Here is a 17,727-nt window from a genome sequence, read left to right as displayed (position 1 = left end):
TCGGCTGTAGGAGGCATTAAGGGGCTGTTCTTTTCATTAGAGGTCAGCAACAGTCTGGCATGAGTCTTTTTGCAAGATATTTTCACATTACTTCCCTGAAAATATTTCTCCTGATAAGGCAGGAAATGTGGGGGAAATGCTTGTAGGACTCAGGTTTTTGGGCTGTGTTCTAGAGAGGCCTGGGATTCTTTGGGGTTCCTTGAAAAGGCCATGAAGGTAACAGCCATTAACTGTTGTAACACTCTGCTGTTTCTTGATAGCCTCCACTATTCAGAGCCATACTATCCCTATACATGGAGGTTCCATGTAATTAGCTGGCTTAATGTGGCTATTGGTAGCCACATATTATGAATGTGTCTAATCCTTTTTTTTATAGCCATCTAAGCCTGTGGCGGAGCTGCGGTGGCTCAAGTGGTTAAGACGCTGAACTGCAGGCTGTGGAAGGTCGGTAGTTCAGCAGTTCGAGACCCAGGGTACCGCATGACAGAGTGAGCTCCCGTCTCTAGTTCCAGCTCCTGCCAACCTAGCAGTTCGAAAGCAAGAAATTGCAAGTAGATAAATAGGTACCACTTCGGTGGGAAGGTTCCGTGCGCCTTGGTGTTTAGTCATGCCAGCCACACGACCACAGAAACGTCTTTGGACAGCGCTGGCTCTTCGGCTTTGAAACGGAGATGAGCACCGCAACCCTAGAGTCGGACTCGACTGGCTTTACCTTTACCTAAGCCTGTGGCTATTGTCACATCCTGGATTAGTAAATTCCACAGTGCATAGGTTATGTGTAGAAAATGCTTCTGCTTGAGTCTGTGCAGAATGCTTGGCAGCAGTAGCCAAATAGTCTGCGAAGGGACCACACAGAAGTACTAGGGACTGTAACGCTTCGTGTGATGTAGGAAGGGTCCTTGGTAACCTGAGGCAAGGTCTTCTCTTCCACACTTGCGATACAGAAACAATACTGGGTTAACATAAAAATTACTGAGGGGTTCTATGTAAAACGTTTTTAACAGTAAAAAGTGGTATATGTAGGTATATGTATGATAAATATAACGACGAGTCGGGGTAGAATCCGGTTGGTAGCCATGTTGGTCTGAAGCAGCAGAACAAAGTTTGAGTCCAGGTGGCACCTTTAAGACCAACAAAGTTTTATTCTGGGTGTAAGCTTTCATGTTCAAGCACAGTTCTTCACTGTATCTGAAGACGTGTGCGTGCACAGGAAAGTTTATACCTTGAATTAAACTTTGTTGGTCTTAAGGTGCCACCGGACTCCAACTTTGTTCAACAAGTTGGGGGGCCAGCAAGAAATAGCTGGGAGGGTAGACAGTAGGGAATTTTCACCTGGCCCAGCTCATATCTTCTCAGCTTGAGCAGACTAATTTCTCATTCTCCCTTTTTACTTTCCCTCTCCTTTTTCACTGATGCAGAACTGCTCTCAATATTCAAAGGACAGTGAGCATGCTTGGTTCTCATTGGGTCACTTTGGAGGTTTCATGGCTTTGGAGGTTTCATTTTTCTGCCTCTCTAGGGAGCCCCCTCCCTCACTAAGCAGAAACCGTGACCCTTGTCTGTGGGCAGCCCCATTTGCCGTCTTCATCATAAGCTCTCGAACTTGCAGTTTTCTGTCGGAGAATATCGGGTGTGCAAACCATACAGAAGGAGAGTTATTCTAAACAGACCTATACTATAAAATGTGTAGTTAAGTTGTTGCTGTACAGTAGTACTATATATGATAAATACCATTGATTCCTAGATGCTGACACGGTTGTGTTCCTAGCTGTCCACTCAATCAAGAATTAGATATGTTTTCTAGCCCTGAAATTCAATTCTCTGACTCGATACCTCGAAATCTGTCCTTGTATATCTTGTCATATTTTATGAAATATTGTTTGTAATTGAATCTGAGGCTCTGCTTGGTGTGAGGCCCAGGCAAGTGAAATCAAGACAGTCTCTGTTTGTTAGTGCCCTTGGGCTGAATGCATGTAACGTGTTTATTGCACACTTCTCATTAGAGGGTGCCGAGGACAGAGAGAGACCTGCAAGTTGCACAGGGTGAGCTCCTGTCCTCTCACCCAAGGTAGTCAGAGAGCAAAGATTTTGATTTCTAAAACAAGAAGCGCCAGAGCTCATACCCTTTCCCTTGAGAGCCCTTCCTCTTGTCCTAGAGTCGACATACGGCTCCTGGTTATTCAGTAATGAGAGAAATGTTCTGGAACGCTCTTTTTAAAATTATTATGCTGTGGGGTTAAGTCTGGCCCAGTTTTTTAAGCACTGTCCAGGAGGACTGTCTTTGTAGATTTCTGTAGCACGGCTACCAACTTTCCTCTGTTGGGCATAGACTGAAGGCCTGGGCCTACCTGTTGGTTTAACAGACAGGCTGGCAAGTGTCTCTTTGGCAGATCTGGTTAGTTTGCTGCTGTCTCTCCAAGTAGCATTTTATTTATACCCTGCTTTTCCATATAAAAGCACCACCAGATCAGCAATATTTATTTAGATATTTATACCCTGCCTTTCTGCACTGGGGGTGGGTGGGTGGGAGCACAGCAGCGTCTAACATAATTCTCCCCTTCTCCATTGTATCCTCACACAACCTTGTGAGGTGGGTTCAGCTGAGAGAGAGCGATTGGCCCAAGATCACTCAGTGAGCTTCTGTGGTAGAGTGGGGATTCGAATCTGGATCTCCCGGATCCTACTCCCAGCACTCTCCTCACTACACAACTCTGACTATCTATAACTTTGGTGCAGTGCTTCAGATTCCTGCCTTGGACACAAATTGGGTCTGGTTGGACTTGGCAACTTGGATGTCTCTCTTGCCTTTTAAGATGGGTCTCAGTGGCCACATAACCTACTTACTAAAACAGTGTTTAAGTTTTATGCTTGAGAGGGAAAGCAGCATATTATAGTCTGATCTCATTAGATCTCGGAAGCTAAGCAAGATCAGTCCTTGAATGGGAGAACCCCGAGGAAGACTGCAGGGGAAGGTGGTGGCAAATCACCTCTCATTCTCACTTGCCTTGAAAGCCCTTGTTGGGGGCACTAGAAGTTGGTGGTGAGTGACTTGATGGCACTTACATATGTACGTACATATAGATTTTATGTCATATTTTCCCTTCAGTAGGTCATGTCATATATTTATTTGATTACTTTACCATGCACAAGGAAAGGTGGAAACCTTTCTTCCATCATGGGACTCAAGCGCTGTGTGTGTAGGTTTCCTTTGGTATTTCCTTGGGTATTCCTGATATTGGGAGGACTCAGGCCTGCTCGGTTTCAGCAAGGTAACTGTGTTGTGCAGCCTTCAACCAGACCATCCTAAACAGTACCGCCCCAAGCAGAATTACAGTCTAAGTCCATTGAAATCATGGCACAAGGTGTCTACCCACCCACAGTTGTACAATTTTCCCAGCCTCAGATGTTTTTCTCTGCCCCTTTTTTCCCTGTGAGGGAAAGAGCAGTTTGGCAAGGAGGATGTTGTAGTCGGGAAAACAGCACAGGAGGAAAGGAGTTAAAGCCGCATTAGGTGTTGAAATGGCCCGGTCAGCTTCTCCCCAAGCAGATTTACATGTGGACTCTTGAGGAGTCTCCTGTGCCCCCTAGATCCCTCTTCCTAGAGAATCAGAGAGGCCTTTTCTGCTTAAGTTATAGCCTTCCTCCTCCTTCTGGTCCTGGTGAGGGAGAAGAGCTGATTGAAACCAGATTTTTCTGTGCTTTTGATCAGCCAGTTAAGTTTGTGGCAGCTTCTGCACAGCTCCAGGGCCTAATTCGTCCCAGATGCTGACCCTGGCAGAGTTTTGGGGTGCTGGGCAACTTGCAGATTCTGAAGTGGGAGCTCCAAGAACCTGTGAGCCCTCCAGACTTGCAGAAAAACACTCAAGGGGCTAGGCCAGAGAGAGAGAGAGAGAGAGTGCAAGCTGCTGCTGGGGGAGGGGGAGAGTCCTGGGATGGAGCATCTGATTTGGAGCTGGCTGCTGGACACATGCAGTGCCCTTTCAGCAAAGTAAACTCAACTGGACAGTTGCATTTTTAGGCAACCTAGGCTTTAGAGGAGGAAACAATCCTAACTGTAAAAACCGTTCAGGATGGGGTAACATAGGCTGGAATTCACCCCTATTCCTACAGATGCGTAAAGAAAATCAGTTCTGGTACTTGATAATAAACCTTTACTCCTGTTTTGTCTTTGGGGGAGAATTTAGGGTGCTTTTTAAAGAAGTGTTTTCAAGGTGCAAAGGCTTCAAGACCCTCTCCCAGGTCTCTAGAAGCTAAAGCTTTGAAGAGTGTGTGAGGGAGTCCTTTGTACTGACATGATCTCAGGGTATGTTCCCAAGGCACATGATATAGCCACCTTGCTGAAGCCAAGCATGCAGGTTCTGGTCAGCACATGAATAGGAAACTGTCTGGGAATCTTGTGTATGCCATTATTGTTATTAAGAACATCTTTATCCTCTGCTTCCTCCAAGGAGCTCTGGGTGGTATACATTGTTCTCTTTTTGTCCATTTCATCTTTACAACAGCGCTGCAAGGTAGGTCAGAATGAATGACTGGCCTAAGGTCATGCCATGAGCATTATGCCGGAGTTGCGCGGGGGATGGGTGGTGTTTGACTCCTTGAATTCCATGACAGAAGGTGGTACATAAATAAAAATGACACGTGTCTCTAATGCACATGTTTGTAAAAGCACACACTGGAATGCAAAGTGCCAGCACACTGCCGTTCCCTTTCACAACCTCCTCGCCCTGTAATTGCCTCTCCAAGTAGCGAATGTTGATGAATGTGTTAGGGCTGCAGTTTGTTCTATAATAAGTACAACCAGATCCATTTGAAGATTAAGCTTTCTATTAAACATTTTTTAAGAAAAAGGAAACGTTTGCGGTCAGTTTACTAACATATCCTGCTTCAGAAGCCAGAGCAGAACTGCAGAGTAAATGAGTCCAGAAGGCAGAGAAGAGACTTCAGGAGCATGTGATCACGAAAGAAGAGGGGGAGGGGGTTCAGGCAGTAACTGTTAAATGTGAGAAAGGGGGGGGGCGGTGTTACAAGTATATTGTAGTCTCCCTGATTGACTTGGAAATGAGGAATGGAGTAAGAGACTTTCCACAATGTCCCTGGAGGGTTTCTGGAAAAGGATTGGTGTGTATTGCGTTAAAAGGATGGAAGTAGGGTTGCCAGCTCCAGTTTGGGACATTCCTGGAGATTTGAGGGCACTGTTTGCGAAGAGGAGGGAGCTCAGTGGGGATGTGGTGCCATTAGGCTTGCCAAGCCCCCGCTGGGGGCGGGTAAATTCCCGCCCAGGAGGTTCATTACCCGCTGCCGGCAGATCGGGCCCCCAGGGGGAATTCCACCCCCTGCCAGAGGGCGTCCCCAGTGTGATGATATCACCCGGAGGTGACATCACGCTGGCCACGTTGTGGGGGGGACACTCTGTGAATCAAGGGAAAACTCTATGGTTTTCCCTCAAGTCACGGTGCCCCGCCCCGAACATGGGCAACGCGATGACGCCACTTCAGGTGATGTCATCATGGCGCGCGTGGGGAGACTCCCAACGGAGCCAGGAATCCCCCCGCTTTGCAGGTAAGTCGACTTGGCAACTCTAGGTGCCATAGAGTCCACTTTCTGAAACTGCCATTTTCTCCAGAGGAACTGATCTACATAGTCTGGAGATCCACTTTAATTCCAGGACTCAGCAGGCCCCATTTTGAGGCTGGTAACCTTATATGGCAGTTGGAAGCAAAGGATTCTGTGGACTTAGTCGACACAGGATGGCAGTTGGAAGCAGAGGATTCTGGGGGCTTAGTGTACAAAAAAACAGCAGTTGGAAGCAAAGGATTCTGAGGGCATAGTTGACAGATGACGGCAGTTGGAAGCAAAGGATTCTGGGGGGATAGTCAACAGAGGACGGCAGTTGGTAGCAAAGTCAACCAAACAGATATGTCAATGATACTTTGGGTGTAGATATCATGCCTCAGAACAGGGATTCAAACCTTTTTACCTGTGCAGACTTGGAGAACTTTGCTGCTGGCTCCAAAAGTGAAGCGTAAGGTTTGTTTACTGCTTTTTATCTGGCTGGCCTCTCGCCCCTTGCTGTTAGCTGAACATACAGAGTTAGGTTCAAGCTAGAGGAGATAATCACACATCGTTGGACTTCTAAAGGCAAATTATGGGGGGGAGGGAAACAGTTGGATCAGGGAGGGAAGGGGAATTAGAAATAACACTGTATGGTTTCATATTAAAATCCTCCCAGCTGTTGTTAGCTCTTTAAAGGGGGGAAAGGATATGCAGCTGTCCTCTTTGTTTAAAAGGCTGTAACATCACAGGGAACCTGATTTCATTTTGTGAAACTGTGCAGAAGCAAGAGAGTTAAACCCTACTTTCTTCCCTGGATGGCCTTGATACAAATCAGGGCTGTACAAGCATGGGTATGTACAGGATTAGCCCACCCAGGCCAGTCCAGGGATGAGAGGGAATCCTGTACTTTTCAGTACATTAAACAACAAACCATGAGATGGTCCATACCCTCTCTGGTTTCCAGACAATTTGCCACCAGAACCTCTTTTCACTAGTCCCTGCTTTTCCTAAGGGAAGAGATTCCAAACCCTTATTTGGCATCTGGGACAGAACACATTAGCAACTCAATCCAGAGATGCACGCTTTTTACCCTCCCATGGTAGCGTATGTGGTCAGGGTTAGGCACAAGACTTAGACTTGGAATTTAAGTTACAACATCAGAGACCATTAGAAATAAGAAGGATCTTTATTCAGTACAGAGCACAGCAAACAGACTAGGAGATTACAAAATAACAAAGGCTAGGGCAGTTTGCCTTAACTACACATTAATGAGATTCATAGTTACCAAATTCAGGAACATCCAACATCCAACAGTCCAAGTATATACCAAGGGATTTTGAAGGGAAATCCCATCTTTGCACAAGCATGTGGTCCAAGTCACAAAGCAGGTCTTTGTTTTCCAAGAGACAGCATTTCAAGTGCAATAAAACAGACAATGACAGGGGAGAGAGCAAGAGCAAGCGAGCTCACTCCCATAGGGATCAATCAATTATACCCCAATCTAATCATGATTAGCCGTGGCCGTTCGGCCAATCACGAGCAGCAGGGGTGTGTGGCCAATTTCAGGTTGCCATAGCTGCCACACAGGAATGGCTAGAAGTTTGGAGGCCCCTCCTGCAGTCATGTGACCCAGTTTCCAGCTACTTCATTGTGTACGTGACTTCTCGCATGTGGGGCCTAGTGTGGAGCCTTACAGTTTAGCTTCTAGCATGGAAGTGTGAAGAATGTGGGTTATAAAGTTGTTCAGGCCATCTGGCCCACCATTTGGCTTGCAACAGGAAATAAGACACAGGCTGTTATCAGAAAGACATCACAGGAGAAGGCACAGGAGACTTTTAGAAATCAATATTTCTATACAGGGTATACAGTACCTGGCTGCTGCAGGAAATGTCCCAGGCTAGAAGTAGCAATAGAACTCCCACTCCCACATGCTCTTCTCTGTACAGCTTGGCTTGGTGTGTGCTGAAATTGGGGCCTCCTTTAAGATGTGAATGCCCTGTGCTCCATGTTTTCACTGTGACAGGGTGTGTGTGTGTGTTTAGAAGGTCGAATTTCAGGTCTCTTTTGTCAATCTTGGGGCTTCATCGTGGTGTAGTGGTTAAGAGCAGTGTGGGCTCTAATCTGGAGAATTGGGTTTGATTCCCCACTCCTCCACACAACGGCTGCTGGGTGACCTTAGGTTCTGAGAGAACTGTAACTGGCCTATCTCACAAGGCATGTGTTGTAGGGAGAGGAAGTTGATTGTAAACCACTTTGAGACTACTAAAGGTAGAGAAAAGCGGGGTATAAAACCTACTCTTCTTCTTCTCCTTCATAAATGCCAGACTTCCGCTTTCTGGATGGCTTGAAAAAAATCTTATATGTTTGGGAGTACACATAGGGTCCTCATGTTTTGGTGGAGAAATCCCAAAAGTCTCCCTTTCAAACACTGCTGTTAATTGGGTGCCTGGGCTATGTGAGGACCAAATTTCAGCTTCCCAGCAATTATGGGAATGGCTCAACTGTGCTGGGTGCACCTTAATTCCTTGTTTCGTGAGAGACTTGTACAAATGTGCCATGTTTAAAACCACCCCCACCCCCGGATCTGTGATGATTGTCCTACCCATGTATCAAATTTTAACTTTCTCGATGGCCTTAATAAAGCCAGGGATTGGTGTGTGAGAGATCTATACCTAAACAAATCTTCTCTCTGATTTCTCCTGAGAAATTTGAGACATTTCAGTGAATAGCCAGTGTTTAGAATTGCTGTGGGGTTTGAAAGTTCTTGTCTGCTTGATTGTTCCATGTTGTGATCCTGCAATTTTAAAAAGAAAAAATCTTGCTGTTTTATTTGCTGCATTATGATAGCGCTTGCTATGTTTTTCATTGATGTGGGTGTGTCTTTGTGTAGAGGTGTCCTGGAAACACTATGCCATTTTGGCATGCAGTACAAATATCTCCTTTTCAGGCTCCTTTGGTAACTGGAATATGTTGAACAGCATGGACCAAATTGTGCAATTCATTCTTATGTGAAAATTTCCTACCGGTCTCGATATCCAAGTGAGTGAGCTGCTGAAGTCTTTGGTAAAGCACATGAAGCTCTGAGCAAGCAGTGGTTGTGTAGATGTTGTAGATGCGTGAGGAAGAAAACAAAGATGCTACCTTTCAACTTCCTCGCTTTGTCCATTTATCCGAAACGCAGGTGGTCTTCACGGCAGTTGACTGGGTTTTCCCTCCTCACCACCACCAAGCAGTCAGCAGTGATCATTGTGCGCCTCCCTCACTCCGGCCCAGCTTGAGTCCAACCATTTCCTATGTGTTATTGAGTCCCCTGAGGGATTTTCTGCCCGCCACACAGAAGCTGATCTCTTCAAAGAACAAAGCAGTGCACTCAAGGCTTGAGCCAGCCGGGAAAGGGGTTCTCTGTTGCACAGGCTGGGAGCCCCATCTCCAGTTACCACTCTGAGCATCCCAAACAATGGCCCTTTGATCAGGGCTGGCAGACAGGAGCAGAGCTGCACAAGCCTCTACATAGGATCTTTCCCAAAGGGTTTAGTGGCTTTGGGAGGTGCATATATTGGAGGGAGAGACAGGCTAAGATGTCCCATTGCACAGCTACAAGTAGTTACTGGAAAAGAAAACTCCGTTGTCCCACAATTTCTCCCTGGCATAAGACCTGAGTGAAGCCCAGCTTGCCTATGACCAGCACACTGTACGACCTGACTCTGTGCCCCACAATATCTCCCAGCATCCTTCACAACTTGTCTTTCCTGCTCAGTCCTTGTTGTTCCAGCACAGCAACTGACTCACTGGTTCAGGTCAGAGGATTCATCTGTGGCCTAGCATGCTGATTCGAACAGTGGCCACATGGATGCCTCCCTGGAGCTCAGCAGAAGGCAATAGCCTTCCTTGCTGATACTGCCTAGCAGCTCAGATTTAGAGGTATACTACCTTTTAGCATGGAGGCTCCTTGTAGTTGTCCTGGTCAAGCAGATCGAAATTAAATCTCTATGCGTTTGGGCTTTAAAGCCATCAAAGCTAGTGGTTATTGTTGCATTGTATTTTATTTCAATCTTCAATAGTTTAATTTTTTTTTTAAGCTAGTGTTCAGTTTAGTTTACTTGTAATTAGCCATTGGCCATTACAAGATTACAAAATGCAAATTGTGAACAAACTATAGGTTAGTATCAGAATATACAAAAGTACCAGAAATCAATAACAAAATAAGGCCTCGGCCACACGGGCAGGAAAATGCGGGAGGGAGGCGCGACTGCTTGCCCCGGAGTGAACTAACGCGTGACTGCGTGATCAGGTGCCGGGTTGAGGTCCCGTCGAGCTCCCGTGGTTAGGGGGGAGGTGCCAATCACACAACGCGGCAAAGAAGTGGCGCGGCAAACGGGGTTGTGGGTTTTTTTAAACTGAAATGTGCGCTTGCTCCGTTGGGTGCTTGTGCGCATCCGTGGAGACTTGGGGGGGGGGAACCTTTTTGCGAGGGGACATGGGCGGGCGCCGGAACTACCACTGGAAACGCGATCAGACGCCCGCCCTTGCCCTGCGGTTTCTGGAAACTAGTACCTCCGAGGTACTAGTTTTTTTACCCTGCATCTTCGGCGGGAAGCCTCGGGTCTGCCATGGGAGCTCTATGCTTCCCAGATGTGGCGGTGAGATCGCGCCCGGAAAATCCGCTTATCTTCTGTCTCTCTAGCATGCCTAATGCTCCGTGTGACCGGGGCCTATGACTAATTTAATACAGTAGCCTGAATAATGCCCCTTCCCGTTGCCACCTTGGAACATATATGCTTTGCAGCAAGGGCAAATAATGAAACTTTATAAGAGACATGTACATCAATGTCAAATAACAAAAATGAATTTTTATCCTCAACTGGGTAAGCACTAAGACCAGATAAAATACCTGCTAAAAATTTAGCCCTCGGACTAGAATACAGTGGGCAAATGAGGATATAGTGAGGTAAATCCTCACGTTCATGGGTGCCACAAATACATAGACGATGGACCAATGGAGTTTGATTAAATCGGCCCTTCATAATTTCCATTGGCATTGATTGAAACCGTAGAGAGATAAAGGATGCTTTAAGTTACATGTTTAGAGATATTATCTAAGTATGGAGTTCTAGTATGGTCCGATTTAATTCATTTGTACCATGGTGCTGCTTTTGATTTTAATATCAAAGAGCGGTCTAGCTGAGCGTCAAAGTCATAAATCCAGTTTCTACGTTGGGATTTATCAACTGATGTTCCCAAAAGATCATCAGGAATAGAGTATCTTGAACATATGTTGTTAGGAAAGTCAAGGCACTGCGAATCTTTAGCTATCAGCAGGTTAAAAGATTGGTGACTGAGGGAATTAGATTGTGAATTCTCCATTCTTTCCAGTATCTGATAATTAGAAGATGTGCCCGAGCCTTAAGAGAAGGAATACCAGTTTCAACTCTCATCAGAGCAGCTGGGGACCCCTCGGGGAGTGCTAAAATACACCTTAAAAATGATTCTGGGCTACTTTGAGGCTGGGCAAGACAATGTCGTTTCATCACCATACTTCGACTCCGTACAAGAGATACTCTTGCATAGTTTCAGAACCGGGTCTACATAAGGCGACCTCCCTTGGAGTAGTAGAAGCTCAAAGTAGATCCAACCAGTCTTAGTGCTGACGATTTGACCGAAGCAGCATGGACGGTCTAGTGGTTTTGCCATTCATGACTTTTGGCTTATGATGTCCCTTTCCTACTACTTTCATCTCTGTCAAAGATAAGGATCTGTCTCCAAGCCCAACTCGGCCACCTCTTCCAGGAAAGAGCACATTTTTCAGGGGCTTTGGGATGGGAAGTAGTATACAGCACTGATTAAAAAGAAAGGGCCAAGTCCATAAAGGAATTTTTGTTCTTCCATCTTCTCCCCTTCCTCTCTGCTCCCTGTATTCTAGTGGGGTGTTGAGCTCCCTTTGAGACTGTCCAGACTTTTAGGTGGAGGTGAGCTGCCAGAAGCTGCTTCAGTTTGCTTTGCCATGAAAACAGCTGTTTCTCCCCCACCCTGGCTCCCCAGCTTCCGGTGGTTTGTATAGACTCTAATTTGCTAATCACTGAGCTGAGGAGGGGAAAGCAGCTGGTGGGATTAACATTCCCTGTGCCAGCATAGCAAAGAGACATCCCCCTGGAGATCACAATGCAGGCAACTGAAAGGGCTTACCCCTTTCAGACAGAGAGGAGTTATTTGTTTGCAGCCTGCTATTGTGCAGCTGGGGAAGGGAACTTTTCCCAGCATCCTCTGTTCCTGGTTCCCCTGTCCCCCCAAGGGTTAAAGCCGAGATCTTCCTGCATCTGGACACTGTCATGCTGTGAGACCTTAATCTCCATAATACGTGCATGCGCTGTCCCTTCTGCTGACTTAGAGGCTTTTGACCTGGTAGCTGCTTGAAAGCAAGAAGGGTTAATTGAGGCTCCTGGGAACCTGTCATGCATTTTGGCTGAGCCCATAGGGGAAGCAAAAGATATGAACAATTGTACCACATCAGTTGAGTTAGACACTGAAATCAGAAATCCAGCAAACATCAGTGACAAATGCTTGTGGCCCATGTATTGTGTGAATCGGCATGGCTTGAATCAGTATGGCTTGAAGCTGTGTTTATGAAGCTGATTTCCTGACCAGGGTTTGGGATGGTGACCTTAATATACAGGTCATGCTAAACCCCAGTTATGGCAGGGAAGAGAAAAAAGTAGGGAGAGTGCTCTGGTAAGGGTAGGAGGGGGATGAATGCCATTCCTGAGACTGGTTCTTGATTTCAAATCCTGGTTTGCAGTGAGGGTAGTAGTGCCCATGGGTGCAGGCGCCCTACTTGTGACTTTATGGTTCCATGCAGCCTTTGGGTGTAGAGAAAGAAGGCAGTCCATCTTTTTGGCTATTGCTGTTCACTGTTTGCCGGTCTCCTACTTCCAGTATGCTCCTACTTGATCTTTCTCTTTCTTTAAAACCAGGAAGTCTTTGGTAGCTTCACAATGAGAAGCTGTGTAGCATTTGATATAGTCATTTGACAACAACCCTTTCAGGGTTCTGTAAACCTCTGGTCTTTTGTGCTAGCAGAGAGATCTTTTGTGGATAGCAGAGAGAATTCTCTTTCCACTTCTCTTAGCGTCCTTCTGTTTTCAGTCTCCTCTCCCCACCCCCTTCCTTTTACAGGAGGTTTAAGTGTAGAATTTCTTGTAAAGTCTTGAAATCAGAAACTCTAAAGAGCACTGCTTATGCTGTGTTGTGAAGGCCTGAGTCAGAAAGCAATTGGTTTGAATGCAGTTATACAAAATAAAAGCAGTTCACTTCCAAACTGAAATTGGAGACACTGACAGGATTCGTAAACCTGGGGATGTTTTTAAAAATTGTGTTACTTTTTAACACTGTCTGTTTTCAGCCCTCCTTTGGAGAATTGCAATGAAATGACAGTGACTGGGGAGACCTTGTGTGCTTCTGAACCACTGCTGGGTTCCATGGCAGTTATGCTGCGGTTGGCTATATCAGTGTAATTGCACTTTCTTTCTGCATGCAGTGGAAAGCAGCAGAGCTCATGCAGCGGTTGAAGGAGAGACTTGCTGTTCAGGGATTGCTGCTATCTGAAAAGCAATTTCTGGAGAGATGAACTGGATTGCTGGAGTGTGTGAGCTTTGGAAGAAAAAATGCAGAAAGCAAGTGTGTGTGAGTGTGTGTGAGAGCGAGAAAGGGACACTGCGTTTTTCAAAGTGGTGCAGCCAGGCACAGGAGGGATTGATGATGGCCTTGGGAGCGAGACCACCTGTGTATCAGTGGGTTGCTAGCTACAGTGATGTTTGTGAAGAAGTTGTCATAGGGGCTATGAATGTCCCATATGGGTTCTCTGTGCAAACACGACCACCTCTGATTGAGCCCCCAGGTCTGTGTGCCACCACAGGGTTAGGTAGGGTCCGGGTCAGTAAAACAACAAGCTCTTGCTGACAAATAAAGTATTTAATTTTCCTCACTCAGTCTTTTGAATACTGTCTACTTTTCCCTTGCAGAACTGAAGGAAGTGACAAAGCGTTTTTCCAAGGCGGGGGTGTTTGACTATACAACACTGACATTGGATCACGCCAAAGGGCTTCTCTACGTGGGGGCTCGGGAAGCCATTTTTGCCCTAAGCACCAGCACTGTGGAACTCAAGGAAGCAGTGAGTCTGTGTTTTGTCAGGGCCTTTGGTTTGTGGGTGAAGAAGCACTGTAAGGGTCTTGCACAGCTTCCATGCATTTCACTGAGAACATCAGAAGAGCCTTGCTGGATCAGACCCAGAGGCCCTCTGGTTCAACATCCTGCTTCCAGTACTGGCCGTAGAGATGTTTCCAGGAAGCTCCAAATGGAACAGTAAGTCATCAGCCTCAGGGCTTTGGGGTTGTGTGTAGTTACCAAGATGAACAGCCATTGGTGGGTATCTCCTTAAGTTGGAGGAGTGGCCATTAGCATGGGACTCAGATGGCCCTATCATGAAGAAAGCAAATGCATTGGAACTTGGCACTGACATGGGGAGGAGTGGATGTATCAGACCCTAGGGCACAATCCCAGGGGAAGTACTTCTACATAAATCCCTCTGAAATGAATAGGAGCTGTGGAAGACCACTGCAGTGTGTTAACAAGTAGGAGGGGAGATGCCATTTAGATTGTTGCATTTCAGGTGGTGAAATGACTGGAGTGGGTAGTTTGGGGGTGTGAGGGCTCCTTATGAGAGAGTCAGGAGAGTGTTGTGGGGGATTGGATTGATGAGGTGGATTTTGGCTTTTTAACCTTAAGTGAATGCTACATTTTCAGAATTATTTTGCTGATGTTTTTACAGTGTGTTCTCTTTTTATTGCTGTGGGGCTGGGCTTTCTTGTATCATATACCACACTGGGCCATTGTGGTAATGCAGAGTAAACATTTTATTTATATTTGTGTGTGTGTTAATTAATTAATTGTTTCTGGCATATATATCATTTATTAATTGTTCCCGTCAGATCTTTTGGGAGGCTCCAGCAGAGAAAAAAGCAGAGTGCATCCAGAAGGGCAAAAGTAACCAGGTAAACCAAGTCATTCTGGAGGTCCCTGCCTCCCCTTGCACTTCACCCTTGACCATGGAAAATAGTTGCTCTATGTAAAAGTCAGCATCAGCCGTTTTGAGAGTGATTGAGACCTAGTCCTCAGAGAAGTCTGCATCTGGGCTAAACCACTTCAGACTACTGCAGGGCTACTGGCATAGGCCAACTGGCTCTGTAGTGCTTCAGTTTGGCTCGGCATTAAATGATGGTGAGAGTCTGCAGTGCAAGAGGCAGGTGTCTACCTGATATGACTCTCCTTCCTTCCCTCCCTCCTCCCTACATTCTGTTGCCCAGCCCAGTGTCATGCCTGGGGGGAAGCACAATTAATATGGGCAGTGCAACATCCAACATCCACTGCTGAAAAGATGGCCCCTGCCAGTTCTGGAAGTCAGTCTTGCTCCCTCTTAGATGCAGCTGTTCAGTACTGGGGAAGGAAGACATGGCTGGATAGTGAGTAGCTTGGAATCAACTTCCCATTGCTCTTCCAGCCAATGGTTGAGTTCCAGATCATTGCCAATCCTGATGTTCTCTTAGCTAATCCTTGAGGAAAGTGGTCGATCTGGATTCAGCTGAAGAACAACAGGAAGACAACTATTGTGACGGGGTCCAAGCTTGCTCTCCCACCACTTAGATTCTGCCCCAGTGTCCTGGGCTCCTCTGGTCCTTGAATTAGTCCTGTTTGTTGGGGGGCTTCTTTTTTACTCTTATCTGGGATTCATATGCAGAGCTCTGCACACTGTCTTTTGGGCATGTGTTTCTGCTCCAAGAAAAGCTGAATTCTGCAAGTGCACATTTGTACTCTTTATAGTTATTGGTGTATTTGTCTAATATAATTTACCCCAAGGGCACCTGACAGATCCCACTGGTACAGACAAAGGGGTCAAACAGGGTTGTCTTTTGGCCCCCTTCTTTCTCTGGTTCACATTAACAAGCTGGAGTGTCATCTTCCAAAACTTGATAACAAACATGTTGGTGTTCTTCTATATGCTGATAATGCAGTTCTTCTGTCAAGAACCTTGTGCTGGGGCTATCCAGAAATTTTATTGGTACAAAGGGGGTAAATGCATAATAATAGCCCTCCATTTGTTCAAGGCCAAATCTCTCAACCAACTTACTTTTGGTGCCCCCATTAACATCACTTCAAATTTTTAAAAACCTGGAGGCTCTAAGTTTTTGAGAACAGTTCTCCAAGTCCCCCCTGGAATGTCAAATGCCTTGATCAGAATAGAAACTGGCATGATCCCGGTGGAGGCAAGGCTTTGGATGTTGGTTGAAACTTTCATTTTTCCCCAGAGGGTTGACAAGTTTAATTTTCCAGGATACCTTTGTCCCTCATTGGCTAAGGGCCATTGAAAAAAACGTTTATCACCTTGGCCTCTCAAAAAACAATTTCTTCGCTCTCTCGCACACGACAAAGCGAGAGAATTAGTGAGACAGAGAATCCAGAACATAGCTAGACAGGGTAGTGCCTATGCCCTATCTTTTAAATTTAGAAAATCATAAGTTAAGGAGAATGTTTACCCTCATGAGATGGGATGGGCTCCCTTCAGCAGTTACAGAGGGGAGATTTAATTTTAAAAAACCCTTGCTGATTGTATATGTCCCTGTTGCAATGATGGAATCGAAACGTTAATGCACATTATATATGACTGCAGGGCATATAGCCACTTTCGTGATATTCTCCCACTCTACAACTACTCTATCTTCAACTAGTCAAAAGATGCAATTACTGAAGAACCTCTTAGAAAGTAGGCTCCCTGAGGTTACAGCTAAACTGCCAAATTTGGCTGGTTAGCTGTAAGGACTAGAAAGCAGCTAGTGAAAGGAGGATAGATGTAATTTGCTATAGGATTTAACATGTTTTACTTGCACGTGCTGTTTTATATTCTTATTTTATACATTTCATATATATACCTATATATACATATATAGACCTATATACATTTCATATATGCTTGTGGTTTATGAATTCTGACAAATTCAGTTTGACTACTGTATTAGATGGCTTTTGCTGTGAATAAATGATCTATTATATAATTTGCTTTTGCTAATATGTGAAGCAGTGAAGAATAATGCACTTTAGTTCCCCCAAAACTGGAACTCAGCACTCCTCTGGCTGCTGTGAAGTCACCAAATATTGCCTGCACACTTCTAAGTTTATCATTGAAGCTTGGAGAACTAGAAACTTCAGCCAGAGTTCTGTGGGTGCTGAATTCCACACATGATTAGTGCAGGTACCAAATATATGCAGCCCTAAGGATGGATGCCCTTTGGATGCTCACAAACCAACTTCTTTCTCCACAGACCGACTGCTTCAACTACATTCGTTTCCTGCAGACCTACAATAGCTCTCACATGTATACCTGTGGCACTTATGCCTTCCAGCCCAAATGTGCCTACATTGTGAGTATGGGAAGGAGCTTTCATGTGTGTGAATATGTTCATGTGCTTTGTGCAGTGCTGGTGGTCACCAGCTGAATTCCATAACTGCCATCTCTCTCTCTCTTTTATGCCTTCTTCAGGATTTGGCCAGTTTCTCCCTCAACAGGCTGTCCTTTGAAGATGGAAAGGGAAAGTGTCCCTATGACCCAGCCAAAGGGCACACAGGCCTCATTGTGGGTAAGTGGCATCCAAAGTTGGGCCAAGACATTTGGTACCCAAGGCAGGAAATCCCCTTGACAATCACCTTCCTGCTATTTATCAAGGGATACGGCCTGCTACAACCTTCTCTCATGCTAGGACTGTTGGAATGAATTGTGCAAGAGGACATCTCAGTAAGGTTAAGCCTCCCAGGTCTGATCAGTGTTTATTGCTTTGCCACCCTTAATGGGGCTGCCAATCCACCACCCAGGGCAACAGCCTCATCTTCCCTCATGGTACAGTTGCCTCCGGCACTGTTGATTCTTGGGAATGACGTACTCCAAGCCCAACCAGCCCAGCCATGGGAAGCAGGGTGTTGCTTACATGTAACTACTTGCTTGCCTCCCTAGGGCATACAGGGTTTCTGGAGACTGGGCTGTGTGGGGCACCATTTTGTGGCTGCTGTATGGAGGGGCTTCTGCTCGCAAGGAACAGAGATTTCCCTCCCTCTTCTAACCAGTGGTTAATAGCC

At 45.9% G+C, this 17,727-nt stretch overlaps 1 protein-coding gene across 1 annotated transcript in view; it reads left to right on the top strand.

The window, feature by feature from the left end:
• Window positions 1–17,727, top strand: part of SEMA4C (semaphorin 4C) — a 68,151-nt gene that overhangs the window by 37,423 nt on the left and 13,001 nt on the right. Inside the window, exons 3-6 of the mRNA XM_015408162.1 lie at window positions 13,569–13,717; window positions 14,535–14,597; window positions 16,920–17,018; window positions 17,138–17,234. Of these exons, the coding sequence (XP_015263648.1) occupies window positions 13,569–13,717; window positions 14,535–14,597; window positions 16,920–17,018; window positions 17,138–17,234 (408 nt within the window). The remainder of the gene's footprint in view (window positions 1–13,568; window positions 13,718–14,534; window positions 14,598–16,919; window positions 17,019–17,137; window positions 17,235–17,727) is intronic.

Source organism: Gekko japonicus, unplaced genomic scaffold, assembly GCF_001447785.1.
Source record: "Gekko japonicus isolate JY-2015 unplaced genomic scaffold, Gekko_japonicus_V1.1 scaffold139, whole genome shotgun sequence".
Lineage (NCBI taxonomy): Eukaryota > Metazoa > Chordata > Lepidosauria > Squamata > Gekkonidae > Gekko > Gekko japonicus.
This window is presented reverse-complemented; position numbering and strand designations above follow the sequence as displayed.